Consider the following 21,831-nt stretch of genomic DNA (forward strand, 5'->3'; position numbering starts at 1 on the left):
AATAGGGAACCGGATGGCAAAGAACTCTGAGGATCTGAAAAAATTTTGATTGTTGCTCTACATCAGTGGTGTCCAATCTATGGCACCACAGATAAAAAGAAAGATAGAAAATATTTCCAAAAATTTGAGTGGTATACTCACTTTTATGAAATACTGTATCTAGCTACAGTATGTTTAAAAGGGTAAAGTTGTTCATGTCCGTTTTGGGAATTAGGATAATTGATCATCTGTGCCTTGTCTGCAGTGTGTATGTTTGTGTTAACACACCTTAGCATCGCTGTGGTAGACAAAGATGTTCCTTGTGCTGTTGTCTTTCAGGTAGGTAATCTGCAGGCCGCAGGGGTTGCCAATCTTGGCCGGTTGGAAGGTGGCATTGAGGCTTTCGATTTTCATAACTGCCTTGGGATCCCTGGCCTTGCATTTAGGCAACATAAACAAAATACTGTTAACAGTTTTGACCTTCGTTACTACAAAGCACGCGTGCGTTTAGTATTAAAAGTAGAATATTGCTCACATCTTGCTTGTTGAAGTATTTGAGGGCCCCCTCCCTCTCGGACAGGACGAACTTTCGGCTGAGAAACTGACCGTTGTCTCGTCCTCGTTTCCATAGAAACCCCTCACGGTATCCTGGACGGTGAAAAATTGAATGTTTGAACAAGGCGGGAGGGAAGAACATTTTTAATAGTAGCAGTGGCATCTTGTATCTGAGAGAGAAGGGCAGAATTTGGAAGGAAGCGCAGGACGCATATTGTCTTTCTGCCAGATTGTTTCCTTTTTATTAATATTCTGTTCTATATTAAGCACACATGCCTCCTCTTTACTCTATTTCGGCCAAAGGCTCAGCCTTCATTGTCTCCTTTCTTGTGTTACTCTTCTATTTCTGTCAGGCAATGCTTTCTTATCTTTATCTATTTCTGTGTCTTGACTTGGAGGAGGACGCCTCTACATAAGTAATTGCCGTAAATAAGTGACTCAACACAGCTGGTTGCTGTTTGATGTGCGTTTTAATCCTATTGTGACACAAATAACTGCATAGAAAAGAGCTGAGATGAAAATCAGCAGCAATGTGATTTAAAAGAATGCGTTTGTGGGCTAAAATTTTATGGTGGGGAAAATTATGTTTTATAGCGCATCACCACAGTTTGGAAATTCACTTGCACATTTTTTTGGGATCAGATTGCTCACGTTTGCTCAGGCGGTCAACTTACACTGGAGTACATGTGATACTTGACTGCTGAAATCCATCCATCCATTTTCTATAGCACTTGTCCTCATAAGGGTCACAGGTGAGCTAAGCCTATCTCAGCTTTGGCAAGGGGTGAGATTTGAACCCAGGACCTCGCGACTTGGAGGTTTAGGATGTTTAACACACACAAACACACACACACACAAAATCTAATTAACTGGTATAACTTAACTGTAAAAATATTAGTCATGAGTTACTCTAACAAAATACAATGGAATTGGAAAAAATGCGGCAGCTCACCTCATTTTCTAAAAAAAGACTAATAACTTTGATTTAATGGTATGTGAGATGTTTTGGGGGGTTTTTTCTCCGTTAAATTTAATACATTGAGACGACATACACGTTCACCTCAAGTGAACGCTAAGGAAGCACAAGTACAAAGATACTGTATATGTCCCCATATGCAAGTGTAGTCTACGACTTCTCCCAACTTGAAAGGTTTCTGAATTATTCTTCTCATTAGATGGAATGCATTGTTATTAATTGTGTGAGAGCTTATGCAAAACTAAACTGGATTGTGTTATGCATGTTAATGAGTCTCCTGTTCATATGTATTATAATGAGTGTAATATTCGTGACATGAAAGTCTGACGTCTCCTGTGTTTTCATCTCAATTTAGGGGTAAAAAAATAAATAAAAATCTGTTGCCTATGGGTGGGTAAAAAAAACATTGCTATGAAGGGCAGAGAAACTGCGGTTTGATTACCCACAGTGGGTTTATCACTTCGAGCAAAGCCTTTCTCATCCATTAGCAGTCTTCTGCAAATGCAGGACATCAGACAGTCATTTGAGCCATTGTTGGTCATAAAATATTGAGTAGCACAGCTTTAATTACATCCCGTGTTAGCATCAAAACTCATGCAGGTACAATATGTTATAGTATGGTAATTGCATGACTTCTATCCTCCCACCCTGCTGCTCCAATTTCCATTCTCCTTTTCCCTGGCAACGGAATGTCTCCTTGTCCTAAGCGCCAATTTTGCCAGGTGTGTGCCGCTGTGTCTGTGTGGGTGGATTTGCTGCAATGCGTGCCACACGTGTGTGCGTTGAGCCTTTGTGTCTCTGACTTTACGACATGAAACAGTCACCTCCACTGGCATTGCCTCTTTAATCAACTGGCCTCATTGTCCCCACCCATGACTCCTTCCGGTACGCTCTTCTTCACTTCTCTCCTCTGCATTTACAATCAATGCTGACATTGGCCTACCACTGAGGCCAGGTTACTGCCAATAGCCTATCTCAATCAATCATGAAACAAAGACACACACACACATACACACACAAAAACGGGCAGAGAGCTGCACCTTAGCAGTGATGAAGACAGCTTGATAGAATGACTCACATTACTCTGCACTCTGCATATACTATAATGTAGTATTTTTTTTGTGTGTGTGTGTTTGCAGATGGTTTTCCACTGTAACAAAGGATGAATGAGGTCACTGCAGGCCAATGAGATACATTCTTGTTCCTTACACACACACACACACACACACCCATACACACACGAGTACCCTGATATTTTTGGTCGTACTAAGCTACATGACAGGGGCAATACTAGAAACATCTCAGTGTGATGCTGTGCAGTTAGTACACCACTAAATTGACACCACTCTGACAGTGTCACCATTAAGCATTATATTCATTGTAAAGGCTTTGGATTGGATTTTAAAAAACTGGGACATGCACCCATCTGCTTTTTAGACCACTTACATGTGTATCTTGTTCAGGACACTGCCATGATTAAAATGAAAATTAAATGTAGCCTTTGTTCAACATCCTCTTCTAAAACACATACCTTATTTTCAAAAATTAAGATCTCTGTTCCCCAATGAATCGTGCATCATCCACATAAACAAATGAGTACCGAACCTCAACTGAATGTGTGCTTTTAATAATAGATGTTGCCACTATAGGAGACTGTAATTACGTTGACTACGACATCTGACAAGAACATGTGTTGCAGTAGACATCTTTATGGACTATATGGCATCTGTAAAAAACAAACCTCGAATAAACACTTCCCCTTTCCCAGATAATAACAGGTGATGCCACTCGGAAGCGGGTGTTACCTTTACTGTGACATCTGATACCAGTAGACATTATGGCCACAACACAGGACAGCCTACCAAGTATTTATGGCATCTGTATGGCTAAAGTTAATGGTGGAGTTTAAGGAGTAAAGTCCTCCCGTATGGGGTGTTGAGCCTTTTCATGAAAAAGCTCCTCAACATTTCAGCACAGAACCTAAAGGAATTAGTGAAAAAAAACAAATAACATACGTATTTCCACAAATCGTGATCTCTACTCTAATAGAGGCTGTGCCCCAATAAGTCATTGTTTGCATCATCCATTTGAAAAAAAATAAATAAAGATAAAGAAGGACAGTGAAGAGCTGGACAGAACATTTTAGAGTGGATTTAATGGGACAAATGCAACCGAGTCATGTCTGAAAAATTATAAGAAAGAACGCAACAAAGTTGAGGTGGTAATACAATATAGAAGAGAATATTGTGATGATTATGATATGATAATTTATGATATTGTAATTAGGTTCTAAATCATTATTTATTTGTGAATAATAAAGGGAAATATGTTCTTTAATATTCCCATAAAAAGAAATTTGTGCATATGTAAAAACCTTCCCCTGGTTAAAACCCATTATAGACAACTGGCACTCTCTGCCTTTGAGGAAATAAACACAATGGCTAAAATCTGAGGAAACACTTTATTTCCATACTAGTATTTCATTCATACTGCAATGTGTCATGATGCAAAAGCCAAAGAGATTCTTCACATACCTGCAGTGTAAGGTTCTTGCTTCTCTATGAACTCAAATTCATTTCTCTCATACTTGGCCCTGATCCACTGCTCTCTTAGCATCCTGCAAACACAATGGCATCGCTCATGGTTAGAGTTTGCAACTAATGGTGAAGTGACAGGGAGGAAGTTCAAAGTGGTAAGGGTGCCAAGCCAAATATTGTACTCAAGTAAGAGTACTGTGACTTGACAATAATGTGATTCAAGTAAAAGTAAAAAGTAGTCCTCCAAAAGATTACTTCAGTAAGAGTAAAAAGTACACAGTGAAATAATGACTCAAGTACTGAATAAATAGTGAGTAACTTCAGATTTTTTTTAACCACAATATGAACATTAATAAAATAAAAATAAAATAAAATGTGAACGTGCAAATTCTGATATTGCCATGTGTGTGCATGTGGGTGTGTATGCACAGCCAAAACTACAAACAACACATCGGCAATTTACTGCAAGGTGTTTTCTCCAGTTATAAGTGGGCTGAAATATCCCCATTTGGGCAGACATTGCCAGACAAATACTACAATACATGAGAGATGTTGTTTTTGTTCGTCTGATTGTAAACACGGCGGCACGGTGGTGGACTGGTTAGAGCGTCTGCCTCACAGTTCTGAGGACCGGGGCCCACCTGTGTGGAATTGGCATGTTCTCCCCGTGCCTGGGTGGGTTTTCTCCGGGCACTCCGGTTTCCTCCCACATCCCAAAAACATGCATGGTAGGTTAATTGACAACTCTAAATTGCCCGTAGGTGTGAATGTGAGTGCGAATGGTTGTTTGTTTGCATATGCCCTACGATTGGCTGGCAACCAGTTCATGGTGTATCCTGCCTCCTGCTTGATGTTAGCTGGGATAGGCTCCAGCACGCCCGCAACCCTAATGAGGAGAAGCGGCTCAGAAAATGGATGGATGGATAAATGTAAACACGAGTAGCGCGTCGTTGCCTTCATGGTAACGACGACCTTCCCAACATGGCCGCCACGTAGGCACGACGATCAGCCGGGCTGGCTTATCTTGTGCTAATACCTGTGCCCGGGAATAGACGACGTTGTGGGAGGTCACGTGACTTTCTTGTGTCATTTGATTGGTGAACTTGACTTAAACATCACTCGCGATTAAATTGGATTGGAGCAAAAAGCGCCCGATGCAGAAGTCGAAGTCGTAGCCGAGGAAAAACTAATCGTGAATGTAAATTCACGTAAATGCCCTATTTTGAGTTCAAAATGGGGAATTTCGCCGAAAGGCGACTGATTTGCATGTATGGTTAATGTGCACTAACGGCAACTTCATTAGACAGAGTGCCAGAGTCTAATGAGATCCAATGTATCATTGTAGTAATTAGACTTTACACCGATTTTATCGGGCTGATCGGTATCGGCCGATAATTAGCATTTTATGCTGATCGGCTTCAATGTCATAATTCGCCGATCCGATTGATCGGCTCCGTAAAAGACATTTACTCCACGTCAGAATCGTGCACAGTATATTTTAATCCAAAAGCTAGTTTATTTTTAGCCTTGTCACGCGTCTTTTGACATAGTATTGGAAATCCCTGACGGCCAATAAAGTTATTAAAAAAATAACAATTTTAAAACATGTCATGTCAGCGGTGTGGAACAGGCAACAAGTCTGAGACAGACAACACGTAATGCCCCAGATCAGACTACAAGACAAATTTGCTCTTTCACGATTGCACTGTCAGACTACTGCAATAAAATCTTGTATTCCGATACCACCGCATCCCGTTTTTTACGATCATCGGGCTTTATCTTGTCAACTCTGCGACCGGATACACACATTACCGTGGCGACAACAACAAGGGTGCATCGCGGCGACTATATTTTAAGACCAAAATGGGGGAAAATGTGTATTGGTGGTCACCGGTGCTTGGGAAAGGACGTTCGTTTAAGGCTTGCTTGAGGTATGTTCCCGTACTTTTAATATGATACGGCTCGCAAGCAGGCAACAAAAATGTTATGTAGCCTAGCAAGCGAGTGGTAGCATCAACAGTTGTACATAAACATGCCGCCGTTCTGTCAAATCATGTTCTCAAGTTTCAGTGTGGGTGACGTCATTTCATTCACAAAAAGTGGATGTATTAATTACTGTATTTACTTCCTGCCATCTAATAGAAGATCATTCATTTGTTCTGTCTGTCACTCTGCCTCACTGGCATGAATAGAGGAACAAAGATATATTATTTATTGTAAATATAAATTTTTGAGCAATTACGTACACATGTATGTACAGTAAATGAACAGGTAATTTCACGTGATCGGATTGGTGATCGGTTATTTAAACTCGCTGATCGGTGATCGCCCCCAAAAATCCTGATTGTGTAAAGCCTAGTAGGAATCATAAAATGACAGGGAAAAAATGGTCATAACAATCAAAATAAAAACACCTATTGGGATTATACTTTGCTGTTCAACACCCCTGTAAATTACAACCACACATTTCAATAAAACTGTCTTTTGATATCACTGGTAGAATTTTTGATGCAGGTATCGGATTTGGTCGGCTTGCATAAAAAGCTATATTATATATTATTATTATTTTTTTGGTCAGCCTGAACATTAGTCACGTTTGCAGGCCCACATAGTGACAAAAATGAGCAAAATTATATGTGGAAATTCAGTACACCGCAAATGCCAAATTTGTATGGCATCTGCAAATTTGCGTGTTCACAGATTTAGATTTTGGAACCTATTCTCTGTGATTCACAAATCTGTCTGAATACAGTCATTCATGTGACATGGTTTCACGATCGTATATCATAAATGCTAGACGCAGGGTGTTGGTGTTGTTACTATTTTTAATGTTTGCCGCCATCTTGTAGCAGCTATACGCAATTACAACCCCATTTTTGTGGGGGGCATCAATTACATATTGGCGGATTCCCTATAGTGTACCTTGCAAATAGCAGGGATTCACTGTATTCAAGTGACCTCTTATATAATGGGAAGTTCCAAATGAAGTCATCCAGCAAAAAGTAATGTCAGCAAACACATTTTAGTGGTCACAGGGCTAATCACTACTATTTTGAGACCAAAAAAAAGTATTTCCTTATCCATCCAAACTAACTACAATGGGGGGGGCGGGGGGGGGGGGGGGGGGGGGGGGGGGGGGCTTAAACACATTTTGCTATTCTATCCTGTGTTCTTGTTTGTTTTTGTTTCTTGACCTTAATTAACCTGAATAATGGAACAGCCCACAGGCTTGTGCCATTCATTAAAACAAACAAGTGCTTAGCATTACAATGTGATTTCGGGCTGTGTTGGAACTGAAGTTCAATGGAGGCAAAAGGAAGCGCTTGCATCTTTGCACAAGCTTATCTCCTCTTTAGGCCCCTTGATATGTTCATTCTTTCTTTCTTCAACTTCAAGTCGCTGGACATCAAATGCTTTTTAGAAGCACATATTACAACAAACAGGCTTAAAGGAACGAGAAGTAAATCCTTAGAGTTCGATCCTTCCATCCCAGTGTCTATACGACGACTCTTATTAGGGTCGTAGGTGAGCTGGAGCCTATCCCAGATGACTTTGACCAAGAGGTGCGGTACACCCTGGATTGGTCACCAACCAATCACAGGACACATACAGACAAATAAGCATGACACAGAAATGACACACTACAATGCAAAGTAGTCAGTGTACAGCTTGTACAACAGTGTAAATTTACTCTCCGCTCAAAATAACTCAACACAAACCTATTAATAACTAAACCGCTGGCAATTAACGTGAGTACACCCCTAAGTGAAAATTCTTACATATTTTGGCTTTAATCGCCAGACTTTTTGAGTGTGAATACTTTTTATAAATAGTGAATACACACAAAGTGATATGTGATGAAACTGCATCTCAAGATAACACTTCATTACATCAGTACCTAACAAACAGTGGAACTGCCTCGGCAGGTACAGTAGGTTGTAGTTGGCCACATGCAAGGATCAACATAGCAAAAATGTATAATTTCAAATGTAATATGAAAACAGATTGCGGTGGTTCGGCACAGCCTCGTCTTATTTTGGTGAGCTCATTCCCTGTACCACACCGCTTGTAGTTTGCATTATTGTTTCAGGCTGGGCTGGAGAGACACTCATTCTTGCGCACTGGCAACCAATCCGAAATCAACTGGGTTTAAATATCCTGCCGGATCGACGAGCACGCGCCAGATGATTTCCGCTTCCACAAGTGGTACTTCGGCCTCCACGCCTGTTTCCTGGATAACCTTTTCGTCTAAGAATTCCTGCTTTTGATGCCCTGTTTTTTCTCCACCAGTGCTTTTCAAACTTCTCATCGCCGTGGCTCCGCATTGTCTCAAGTCTCTCTTTTCCTCAACCGACCCAAGAACCTCCTCGGCCCTCGTGATCAGCTTTCCTGCCTCGCCTCAGCAACCCACCCAGTTGCTGCTCGCCTTGTGACTCTGTACACGTAATCTCCCCTGATATATTAAACAAAACATCCACTCTAACCATACGTCTCCTGTTCGCTTTTGGGTCGACATCTGCAGCACTAAAGGCGTCCATTACAATCATTTTACATTACAGTATTTATACTGTATGATTGTACTTACTTGCAGTCAGTATGCGTTGGTCTGTAGTAGAAAGCGGGAACATTCTGCTCATACTTGGCCTTAGCTACATTGTTTCCCAAATCAGCTAGAAGCTGAAAGACAGAAACAAAGTAGTTAGACGAAGTAGTAGAAGTTAAATATCCATGTTCACTGGGAAGGCTGGCAGTGAATGAGTTAATGGCATAATAAACCTGAACATAAGCATTCCATACGCTTTGCAGCATAGAAATATAATAGGATAATCAATCAATATTTTTTTTTTTATACAGCTTGTCTTCATGAGGGTTGTCTGTAACTGGAGACGATCCCCGCTGATTTTGGCAGAGAGGCAGGGTACACCCTGATCGGGTCACGAGGCAACCGCAGGGCACATACAGACAGAAAAAAAACATTCACACACTCATTCGCACCAAGAGTCTTTAATTAGGCTCATGTTTTGGGGATTTGGGAGGAAACGGGCACACCCGTAGAAAAGCAACACAAGCACTGAGGAGAAGATGCAAACGCCGCACAGAGATGTGCCACCTGATATCCAAACCTCTTCTGACTGTGAGGCAGACATGCTAACCACTTGCCACCATGCTCGATCAGGAGCGAATATTCAACAGCAAATCTTTGGACAACAACAAATTTCCAAAGGTAGACAAATATATTATAAGCTACTGTTTGCATATAATAATGCTTGACTGAGGCGATCACAGACGAATCCTACTAAATAATTAATGGCAATGATTGCTGAAGGTCTGCTGGTATTAACCACATACCCCATATCATTTCCCCTTCTTTTTTTTTTTTTGCAACAGATGGCTCAAAATGCTTCTGCTGTATGATTAGTCATCAGGGCCAAAATAGGAAAAACATCTGGAAAAATGGGGACAATTTAAAAGTCTCACTCACTTGATAGTCCATATTTCCTCATACGATGGCGGGTGGTATTTATTCAATTGCAGATGGGGGGAGGCATCTTTTATCAAGGAGAAAGACAACACTACAGCGTGGGGCTATATTTTGTTACATTAAAAAATTTTATAGGTATATTAAGTTGCATGTAAACACAACACTGTGGAGCGATCACGTCAGAGTCTACTATGAATGCTCACCGTCACTTTGAATTTATCTGTGAGACTGTTTAGGAGCTTTGGTTCTGTTTTCTTGATTTGCAACTGAGTTAGTAACGGAATTAGAATGTGGTTAGCAGTTAAGGTTTTAATGTGTCACCAACGATAACATTCATTTGAATGAAAAAGTTAATTACAGTTACTACCGAGTAAACTGCGCCTCCTGGAGGTACAGCCACATACCACCTTAATAATAAAACTTTTAAAAAACGCATACATGAATACCTCTCTGACGTGTCAATGTGTCAAACAAAAAATGAGCACTATATTTTGATAAGGCCTTAATTGATTTGATACGACTTTGCTCAACAATCTGTAAAACAGGAGGAGAACACTTCCACATAAACAGTATTTCAAATGGTATGCACCCCCCCACAATGATGGAAATGGTTGTGTTTGGTAGTGATTTCGGGTATTTGTAGTTCTACACCTCCATATACACCATGGATGGGTAAAGTATGGCCCATGGGCCACTTAAGACCCACTCCGTTCTTTAATCCGGCCCACAGAGCATTGACAGTTCAACAGAACTGTAATATTTTCTGCAATAATTAAGCTGTTTTTTCCCCCCTAAAATTGATTGGTTAAAAGATTTTTGTTCATTTCCTGTGTATGTATTTGTTTTATTCATTTAGCTCATTTAATAATTGGTTCATTGATTTATAAAGAATATTAGTAAAATAAATCAATGAAATATTTTTTTATTTTATTAAAAGTGAACGATTTTACACAGGCATTTGAACTTTTTCCACAAATAAGCTGCCCCATCTTAAAGTGTGGCCTTTGAGCACAAATGCTTGCACACGCCTGATGTACACTACAAATAAAAGCTGTGTATATGTTATCTATAGCGGAATTGCTGTTTTATATTGGCTAAAGTTGTTCAAATCGCTGATTTAAAATTTTTTTAAAAAAACATCTTTTACCTGTGTGGCAATAACATGTTTGCTTGAGGTCTTCTAAAACCAATTTTTAAAAAACAAATTATTTAGCAATTCTGCTTTCAACGTCACTCCCTATTAAATCCCATTAATTGCCATCTCACATCTCAACCTAGCCTAAATGACTCACATTATTAACACATTCCCACTGAATGACTTAGTCGACATCCTGCTAAAGGGATGTCTTCACATATCCCTAATTACCAGCTTTATATTTTATATAGTACTGTATTCATTATGCATTCACATCCAATTTTTTTGGCTTCTTAACTACAGTATGCTGACTTTAAAGGGGACATATTATATTATTGTCTGTATTCAGTTGATTCTCTTGCGTGCCTGCCCGCCCATCATGTGTCAAATTAAAAATGGAAGTAGCTCTCTGCCTCTTTCTGAACATATGTCTGTGAGCAGGACGTTCTGCACTTGGAGAAATTAGCCAACCTTTTGAGGGGCGCGTCAATTACTTTCTGTCCTGTCTCCTTTAAATGCCTATTGGATACTGCATGCTAGTTTGTCACGTGTACACTTTCAACTGCCCTTTATGTTTGCTTCAATATAAGACCCTCACCTCCACATCACTTGCATCCCACGTGTCCTGAATCGACTTGACCCTGCTGATGTGCGGGATGCTGCGGTGAAGGAGCGAGCAGGCCTGGCAAACAAACACACCCAGTGTCAGTGATGCCCAGTCCGGCTCTGCAGGCAGGAGACAAGAGGAGGGAAGATATGGGGGGGGTGTAGTAGGAAAGGTTGCAGGAAGTAAAAAACAAGCAGGGAGATTGAAGACCGGTGAGTTTGGGGAGAAGAGGGGAAATGAAAATGGGAGGAGAAAAGAGGAATGGGTGAGATGCTGTTAGGGCAGCAATAAGATTTCAGGGTACAGATGAATTTAAAGCACAAATGGTTCTTTGAGCAGGGCAAAATGTAATTTTCAGGAAATCCTGTTTAGCTTGCAGACGGGAAACAGATCTTCTGAAATTAGATAAAAACAAATAGACACTGGTAGTTTCATCACAAGACCTCTGATTTTAAGTACACATCTATAGCTTCATCTCATATATTCACAAAGGATGGGCATATTAATCGATGAGCCAATAATTGATCATTAAGGTTTGTGTGGAATTTATTGTTCATGGCGCAACTGAGGCAGTGCACCATTTGTGCTGCTGTTTTTAATCCCTGAGGAAGCAACACATGACGTTGGCAATGGAGGTTTGTAATCCTTTTCTTACAAAAAATAAAAATAAACAATTAATTGTGTTATATAGTACTTTTCCTCATTCGGGTTCGCTACTGAGCTGGCGCCCCTGGACATTTTAGAGTCTTTGATTGGAAACCACAACCTCAGAACTACCAGGCAGATGTGATAACCACTTGGCCACCAAGCTGCTTGTCACCAAAACATTGAATCAATATTTTAGATTGAGATTTGCATGGTTTATTGGGTAACAGATGATTTTTGTTTTTATTATTACATTCGTACGGTGCCAATGTTACCCAAATTTGTACGTAATGTTTGTCATAATTAGAGTAAATAGTTATTTCTTTTGTATTTTACTGTAGACCCTTCCAGACCATAAATTGTGAGCTGAGTACCTCCTGTAATTGTTAGATATTTCATTTAACTCACTTTGTGAAAAACAATGTCATTATAACTCCATCAGAATAGAAGACAAAAGAAATATGACATTTTTGGTTTTGTGGCGTTAAAACACAAAATATAAACACAACAGATAAACAGTGCAACTCGTGCGGTACAAACACACCAAAATAATGAAATCATTGAAGCACAGTGCTTTCACATTCACTCATTTGAACAGCAATGAATACATCTGTTCTGCTGATATAAACTTGGAGTACAGCTTTCTGTGCCTCATAAGCAGTCAGCGAGTGGTTTTCTGAGACAAACATGACACAGCAGTAGAAGGCAGCAGAAGCGTCTGTGGGTGTTGAGGAAAAGTACACTTAGACCCTGGACCACAGCTTTTTTTTATTCTTCCCACGTCAACAAAGCTCGTTATTAGAGATGTATTGCACGACACTGAGCGAAAGACAAAATGGCGTGTGAAGCTAAGCGCCAGACAAAATACACACTGCACTTGTGTATGCAGATATACACTTCGCAGCCACGACAATGGGTGCAGTACACCAGCACAATCTAATAAGATGCAATACAAGAGCTGTATCAAATAAGATGCTTTTCCACTACTATAAAAGCATTGTCATAGACAATCGTCCGCAATGTATCCCACCACTCTGTTTGTTTAAAGAATACATATAATGCTTTTATTTTCCTAATTTAAAACAGTTCTCAGGTGTCTTAGTAAAAGGTTTCTGACGTTGCTCCATCAAAATAGTCCAAGGATAAAGAAGTAGAGTCGACCTGATATCCATTTGGTACACTGTAGTTCAAATCACTGCATGGCAGAGCTAGGGCATGCAACGAAACACGCGGCTACTCAGTGTTGCCAACTTAGTGACTGTCACTCGATTTAATGACTTCAGCAACCTCTATTTTTGAAAAAGGTGACTACAACAAAATCTCGCATGTTTTTTGTGGTGCTACTGCAGTCTTCTCGAGAATCCTCGAGACTCCCTTCAAAACCGGAGATGTTCACCCTTCCACATCTAAACTGCAAATTAGCAAAATTATGAATGCTCACAGGTGTATTTTCAGAAGTAGTTAAATAACAACATAGTTGCTTGGTTGCTTTATTTCACACTTGATGGGTGAGACCCATCCATCCGTTTTCTGTACCGCTTATCCTCACGAGGGTCGCGGGCGTGCTGGAGCCTATCCCGGCCATCTTCGGCCGGGAGGCGAGGTACACCCTGAACCGGTCGCCAGCCAATCGCAGGGCACATAGAAACAAACAAACATTCACACTCACATTCACACCTACGGGCAATTTTGAGTCTTCAATGAACCTACCGTGCATGTTTTTGGGATGTGTAATTTGTATGTCAACAAAGTCTATTTTTCATGTCGACTAAGATTTTATTGATCATAAAAGCAAGAGCAGCTTATAATTTTTTTGTTGCACTGTACATTCAAGTATATTGTAATGACAATAATACATTTAACCTGGTTCTACAGCTAACATTTACGAGGTGTACAGTATGCTTCATTAACTTGTCAAAAGGTGATCACGGTCAATTTGAATTTGTGTTCCAGTCGTTTGGGGCAGGACATTGAACAGATCAACCAAATGTAGTGCGGACTTTGGGGAACTAAGAAGTTTAAAAAAAAAAAAAAAAAAAAACTGCTGGAACAGAGAGTGTGGGTGGTAGTATGCATGGTGAGCATTGAGCGAACATAGGGTGGGGTCTTGGCTACAACTGTTGTGGCATTCGGCTGGGCCAAATGTACAGTAATTATACCTGAGAAAACCAGTTTATTTCTTTACATTTTTATATTAATATGTGTTTTTTTTAATAAAACACAGTGATATTTCTCACGCAACAAAAAAATGGTGGTGTTTTTTTTAGGGGGGTGGAACAGATTAATGGCATTTCAATTCATTTCATTGGGGAATATTGATTTGACTTACAGTTTGAGCACTGTGTAATCTATTTTACTCATCTGGAACTGTATTCTACATCCACTATATTATTGTCATCATTGTCAACAAAATTTCCCAGAAAATAGTGCACGTCTCACTTCAGTCAGGATGACCAGCTAATAATGCTCATTACTGCCACCTACAGGTATGAACAACAATTTACATTAGATTGGATGGGCATGGTGGAAGGCGCAGGAAATGATGCAGTTCTCGGAGCTGGAGCTGGTTTGTTTTGGTTTGTTTGTTGGTCAGGAGAATGGAAGCCCATGCACAGCATGAAGATTATATGCAAATGAACCTGATATCAAAGTGATGCCTTGTCTCTTGTGACATTGCGCTCCCCTTCCCAGAATGCAAAACATGAACAGAGTGTGAATAGGAAACGTGGAAATAACATATCATCTACATCTTCCTCAACACCTGGCTGCTCACAGAGATTCGGAACAGTGGTTACCAAGGTAACGCGCTGTTATACGTTTTATGTCACTCATCTGTCTCCCTGCTGCCGGTATGGGCTGAATGCTCTTCTTTATGCATCCATCCATCCATTTTCTCCAGGTACTGCTTGTCCTCATTAAAGTCGCGGGTGAGCTGGAGGCTATCCCAGCTGACTTCAATCATGGGCCACATATAGACAGACAACCAAGCAACCTTGGGGACAATTTACCAAGATTTGAACCCCGAACTTTACAACGAGCCCACCGTGTTCACTCCTTTATGCATATTTCATCTAAAACATCTGCTGTATTTCTCTCATATGCTAAAGTTTGTTCCTAATCGGCAAGCATTTGTACATACACAGAATAAAGGGAACACATAAATCAAAATCCCAGATCCCGATTAATGAAATATTCCAGTTGATAACAGTGTAAGACATTGTCAACAACAACAAAAACAACAACAAAAATACATAAGAGCGATCATGAGAAAACTAAATCTTTGAGGAGTGGATTTAGAATCAAATTCATAATCAATGTAGAAAAATACTGTACTGTAATATCACTGGCTTGTCAAATTTGACCTACTATACTGCTTGGTGGAAATGGAACGGTATAGTTTTTGGTCATGGGTCTACTCGGGATGCTGAGAGAGAGAGAATGTCTGTAAGGAGCGACACTCAGAAGCCACTACATTATCTGCTACATCTCACACAGTCCACACGCGCACACGTGCGCGTAGAAAAGGGAGTGTGTGACGCTCAAGGAACTCAAATGAGAGCTAAAGGAGAGTGACTAAAAGGGGGAAGGAGGAGGCAAAGATTTTTGGAGTATTCAAGAAGCTCCCTTATGAGTGTACCTGGGATTTCTTTCATTCATTTGTTAAGTCCTATCACAAAAGAAATCACCTGTTGCAGACACATATTCTCTCAACACTTCAAAGACTTTCCAGGTGTATTTATCAAAAGTCTCTGACATTCTTTAGTCAAAATACACAAAAAGATTGAGAATTACAACAGAAGAAATTTCGCACACTTGTCACACTCAAGGTTTTAGGTTTGTGTCACTTGCCAAGTACGAGCTAGAGCATGAAACAAATTGAGTGGCTGCTAAGTGGTGCCAACATAGTGACTCTTTTGATGTTGTTAAAGATTTTATGGGCCCTCGAGCAACTAATTTTTACCCACCCAAAAAAAGGGATGAGCAACAAATCAAGCTACTTTTTTTGTGGATTTAATGGAGACTCATGGAGACTCTGAGACTCCCTCCAGAGCAGGACATTTTTATCCCTCTGCATCCAGACTACACACACCCAAGCCCTTTCTCCACAGACCCAACTATTTGTATAAAGCGCTGAAAAAAGTCAATATTTTATAATAAGTCCCATTTAACTATTTTAAATACTGACACCAACAAAATATAGAGCCAGCCATCCAGGGGTGAGGTCATCGCTGCCTGAGTCAGACAGTTGAATGTCTGTGTGACGAAACCGCATGCACAGGATACACATGTAGGACACACTTCTCAACACGTACTACTACAATGTTTTTTAACAACAGTATAGACAGAGTAGAAGGAAATAAGAGGTGCACTGGGCGGGGCTTTGCTGGCACATGAAGCCGTGGTGATAGGGGGAGTGGTCTGTGATTTGAAAGCACCTTGCTGCATCTGTACAAAGTAATTTGTACATGCCACGATCAGAGTGAATGATTGTTTGGGCGATACAACCGCCAGCCACATAAATCATCAGCTTGATGTCACTACATTATCCTGTCATTCAACCGCATAGCAACAGCCTTTTATTTTAAGATTCAGTTTGACTTTCTTCTTGTGGTTTATGACTGAAAACAATGCAATCATCCATCCATCCATTTTCTTAGCCGCTTCTCCTCACAAGGGTCGCGGGCGTGGTGGAGCCTATCCCAGCTATCATCAGGCAGGAGGCGGGGTACACCCTGAACTGGTTGCCAGCCAATCGCAGGGCACTAACAAACAAACAAACAACCAACCATTTGCACTCACAGTCACACCTATGGGCAATTTAGAGTCTCCAATTAATGCATGTTTTTGGGATGTGGGAGGAAACCGGAGTGCCCGGAGAAAACCCACGCAGGCACGGGGAGAAGATGCAAACTCCACACAGGGGGGGCCGGGGATTGAACCCAGCTCCTCAGAACTGTGAGGCTGACGCTCTAACCAGTCGCCACCGTGCCGCCACAGTGCAATCAGCGTTCACAAAAAGGTATTTTGAAAACATTTTATACATAGTTTTCTGCTGATTTTGAGGACGTAGTTTTGCATTTTGCATTTACATTTCATCATGTTTTGTTATCAGTTTATGATTTGTGCAAACAACAACAACAAAAATCACAATTTTAATCCACTTTTTAGAGGAAACGGGGCCTGATGCATTCATTCGAAATTAAGAAACGATCAAAAATGTAATCAAATGTAATTGGTTATAATACTTTGAGAAAGTAATTGAAATAGTTTAACTACTATCACATTTTCAGCAGGGTAACTTTGAATTGTAACCAAACAACTGAAGTCATCTACCCAAAACTTTTGCCAAAATCTAGATAACAGCTAGCGTAATGGTTCATCGCAAAATGTACCTGCATTGAAAGCATGATTCATTTTGGATGTGAAATGTTTGGTCAAAACTGTCATTTCCAGGTCAAAGATACAATCCATTTTTTGTCTTCATAAAGGTCACATGAGAGCTGAGCCTATTCCAGATGACTTTGGGCGAGAGGCATGGTACACCCTGTGCTGGTCACCAGTCAATTGCAGGGAAAAATGTAGACAAACAACCATTCACACTCAGCTGTTGGAGCAGGGGTCACCAACATGTTACTCACGGGAGGGCCTGTTCTGGGGGGAAAAAAACACGAGTGATGGGACATGATTTCTGAAAAATATTGTGGATGTGATTATTTGAAAATGTGAACACTTTTAGAGATTTATAGTGTGGCGCATATTCATACTTATCTGTTTCCTACCTTGTAGAATCATTGTTGAGAATCATTGTGAGAAATCACAATGACCCCCTTAAATTTTTCACTCTTTTTTATATTGCAGCCATGTGCTAAACTCATTTACGTTGATTTTTTTCCACATTAATGTACACACAGCGCCCCATATTGAGAGAGAAAAAAACGGAATTGTTGATTTTTTTGCAGATTTATTCAAAAAGAAAAACTGAAATATCACACAGCCATAAGTATTCAGACCCTTTGCTGAGTATTTAGTAGAAGCACCCTTTTGAGCTAATGCAGCCATGAATCTTTTTGGGAATGATGCAACAAGTTTTTCACACCTGGATTTGGGGATCCTCTGCCATTCCTCCTTGCAGATCCTCTCCAGTTCTGTCAGGTTGGATGGTGAATGTTGGTGGGCAGCCATTTTCAGGTCTTTCCAGAGATGCTCAATTGGGTTTAAGTCGGGGCTCCGGCTGGGCCATTCAAGAACAGTCACGGAGTTGTTCTGAAGCCACTCCTTTGTTATTTCAGCTGTGTGCTTCGGGTCATTGTCTTTTTTGAAGGTGAACCTTCGGCCCAGTCTGAGGTTCTGAGCACTCTGAAGAAGGTTTTCGTCCAGGATATCCGGGTACTTGGCTGCATTAGTCTGTCCTTCGATTGCAACCAGTTGTCCTGTCCCTGCAGCTGAAAAACACCCCCACAGCATAATGCTGCCACCACCATGCTTCACTGTTGGGACTGTATTGGACAGGTGATGAGTAGTGCCTGGTTTTCTCCACACATGCCGCTTGGAATTAAGGCCAACAATTTCTATCTTTGTCTCATCAGACCAGCGAATCTTATTTCTCACCATCTTGGAGTCCTTCAGGTGCTTTTTTAGCAAACTCCATGCGGGCTTTCATGTGTCTTGCACTGAGGAGAGGCTTCCGTCGGGCCACTCTGCCATAAAGTCCCAACTGGTGGAGGGCTGCAGTGATGGTTGACTCTCTAGAACGTTCTCCCATCTCCTGACTGCATCTCTGGAGCTCAGCCACAGTGATCTGTGGGTTCTTCTTTACCTCTCTCACCAAGGCTCTTCTCCCCCGATTGCTCAGTTTGGCTGGACGGCCAGCTCTAGGAAGGGTTCTGTTCGTCCCAAACGTCTTCCATTTAAGGATTATGGAGGCCACTCTGCTCTTAGAAATCTTAAGTGCAGCAGAACCTTTTTTGTAACCTTGGCCAGATCTGTGCCTTGCCACAATTCTGTCTCTGAGCTCTTCAGGCAGTTCCTTTGACCTCATGATTCTCATTTGCTCTGATATGCACTGTGAGCTGTAAGGTCTTATATTGACAGGTGTGTGGCTTTCCTAATCAAGTCCAATCAGTATAATCAAACACAGCAGGACTCCAATGAAGGTGTAGAACCATTTTAAGGATGAGCAGCAAAGGGTCTCACAGCAAAGGGTCTCACAGCAAAGGGTCTGAATACTTACGGCTGTGTGATATTTGAGTTTTTCTTTGTTAATAAATCAGCAAAAATGTCAACAATTACGTTTTTTTTCTGTCAATTTGGAGTGCTGTGTGTACATTAATAAGGACACAAATGAACTTCAATTATTTTAACAAATGGCTGTAATATATATGGAGAGTGAAAAATTAAAGGAGGTCTGAAAACGTTCCATACCCACTGTACATAATCACAAGCAAAGTTAAGTTGTTGTAATTTTCAAACAGGAAGCCCTTCACATTAATCAGTACTGAAGAAGTATCTCTCAGTTCAACTTTGAGGCAGACGTGCTACCCACTCCACTACTGTGCTGCCACAAAATGAAAATTAATTTCAACTCAAAATGCCGTGGTATGTCTAACTCAACCTAAAGTATACTAATAAAGTACATCATGTTTTTACCTTGGCCTGTCATTGATGATTGCTTGTTTATGTATACAAGTTTGAATCCACTGAACAATGGCTTTATGTTAAACAAAACGGAAAGGAGCTGAATACATTGATGTTCCAGCCTTTTTTGTGGAGTTTCCTCCGGGTCCTCCGGCTTCCTCCCACATTCCGGAAAACAGGTATGTACCCCGCCTCCCGCTCAAAATCACCTGTCTCCATAGGCTCCAGCTCCAACACATGTCCCTAATGAGGGCAAGCAATATAGAAAATGGATGGATAGAGCTGGCAGTTCTAAAAGAAAAAAAAAAAAAAACGGAATGCTGAGCTTCTACCTGTCAATTCTTAGCAGAATTTGTGTTGTTTATGTTTTCCAACACCCAAATCAACCAAACAAGACCGCTGAGGTTTCCATACCGAGAGTACAACTCCTTTTTGGGTCCTTAGGAAAAGGCAGAGTCGCAACTTTGCTGAGCTGCAGATGCTGTGAACTGAAATATCCTGCAGTCACGGAATCATCCAGTTTCACCTCTCAGCACTACCGGTGTGAAACAGGAAATGAGAGGAAAAAGGGGAGGACTGATCTTAAAGATGCATGATGACTTGTATGTGAGTGTTTCCTTGCAGGCTGGTTAACAGACATTTGATCTGTTGTGGTGAAGGTCAAGCCATCGAAGGCTGACATATAGACATGTTTGTGACATTTGGGACTTAATGCAGTCATTTATCGTACTGCTGTTTGTACAATCTTTTTCATGGAAACCTTGTCAAAACGCTATCAATTAACATATCACAGAACGCATTAAAACTGGGTATACACGTACCAATTTTTAAGTTATTAACCATTTATTAAAATGTGAGAGACCCCAAACGATGAGGAAAAATTGGTATGTTTACTGCTCTTATTGTGTGTAGTGAACTCCAGATGACCAATGCGGTACACCACACACATAGCAGATCGGAGGAGGAAAAATGACTCTTAACACACGCCACACCACAAAATAATCAGGAGAATCATAAGAGGCATCCAATAATGGGGCTTTCGATCGGAAGTGGGGAGTCAAATACAAAATCAGGACGGTTCTCAGTATTTGTACACCCACAGAACAGAACAGCATCAAGCCGGCATACACAAAAATTAGAGGAGTAATTAAGTGTTACAAATATACCATTAACCTTTGAAACAACAAAGTGTGTCAATTTGACATAATATCATGACTAATGTATTTGTCCTTATAGCATTATCACTTTATCGTAATTTTGCGGACTTCTGTTGTCTGTCAGTATTACTGCACTCGTAAACATTTTTATTTCTAAATGACTGTTGTATTTACATTAACAGTCTATTCTAAGTGCGTATGTGCTGTTGGTGCCGGTAGTACACGAGTGACACCAACTACCAGCTATCAATTCCTTGTGTGATTTTTAGCATACTTGCCCAATAAAGATCATTCTGATTCTAAATTATATTAAATGTTAATTAAACCAAAGGCGTTTTCATGTCAAAACATATTGTTTTGCCAAAGGTATCTATGAACAGATTGTGCAGGTGTCCCTAATGTTGTGGTCTGGTTCCACAAAGCTCCCCTGTTTGAGATTCCACAGCTTTTGTATCCAAATCTGCTCGAGCCAGGTTGGCTCCGAGGATGCTCTGCTGCAGCCAGTTCTCACAGGAACCGTAGCAGGCATCTTGGGCAGGCTCGGCTCCAAGTACTGGGCATTCGGCCCATCCTGGAACCTTAGTAGCCACTTTGGCTTCATACCATTTCAGGGAGAACAGTGGTAGAGGTATACAAGACAACAAGCATTGGGTAAAGGGGATGTATAAAAGGTGTAAAGAAGCATCTAGATTGAATGCAATGAGCTACTTTGCGCAGCGGCGTAAAAATATTCCATCACACGGCACGACAAGACACGCTCACTTGTGTACTTTCTGCTTTTCATGTGATAGATTTACTGTAATGCCTCGTTTATCGCGGGGGTTAGGGTCCAGACCACCCCTGCAATAGGCGAAATCCATATATTTTTTAAATTATTTATACATATTTAAAGCTGTATGAAGCTCCCCAGACTCCTATTAATCTTCCCCACACTCCTAATAACCTCCACCAAACTCTTATAAACAGTTCCTATAGTCAAACGCCTTCTTAACTCTTAAACATACAGTAATGCACAGTCGTACTGTACAAAATGTATATTTTATTCCTTTTAATATGTGTTTTAATGTTTTATTTTTTTTCTGTAGTTTTTTTAAGTTTCAATATTTTACCACAGACAAAAAAA

At 40.6% G+C, this 21,831-nt stretch overlaps 1 protein-coding gene across 1 annotated transcript in view; it reads right to left on the reverse strand.

Moving 5' to 3' along the window:
* Positions 1-21,831, reverse strand: part of LOC133417890 (arf-GAP with dual PH domain-containing protein 1-like) — a 28,153-nt gene that overhangs the window by 5,342 nt on the left and 980 nt on the right. The window contains exons 2-6 of the mRNA XM_061706097.1: positions 11,263-11,390; positions 8,633-8,724; positions 4,045-4,127; positions 515-627; positions 268-414 (exon numbers count right to left, since the gene is read on the reverse strand). Coding sequence (XP_061562081.1) covers positions 268-414; positions 515-627; positions 4,045-4,127; positions 8,633-8,724; positions 11,263-11,390 — 563 coding nt within the window. The remainder of the gene's footprint in view (positions 1-267; positions 415-514; positions 628-4,044; positions 4,128-8,632; positions 8,725-11,262; positions 11,391-21,831) is intronic.

The sequence above is a fragment of the Phycodurus eques genome, chromosome 19 (genome assembly GCF_024500275.1).
Source record: "Phycodurus eques isolate BA_2022a chromosome 19, UOR_Pequ_1.1, whole genome shotgun sequence".
Classification (NCBI taxonomy): domain Eukaryota; kingdom Metazoa; phylum Chordata; class Actinopteri; order Syngnathiformes; family Syngnathidae; genus Phycodurus; species Phycodurus eques.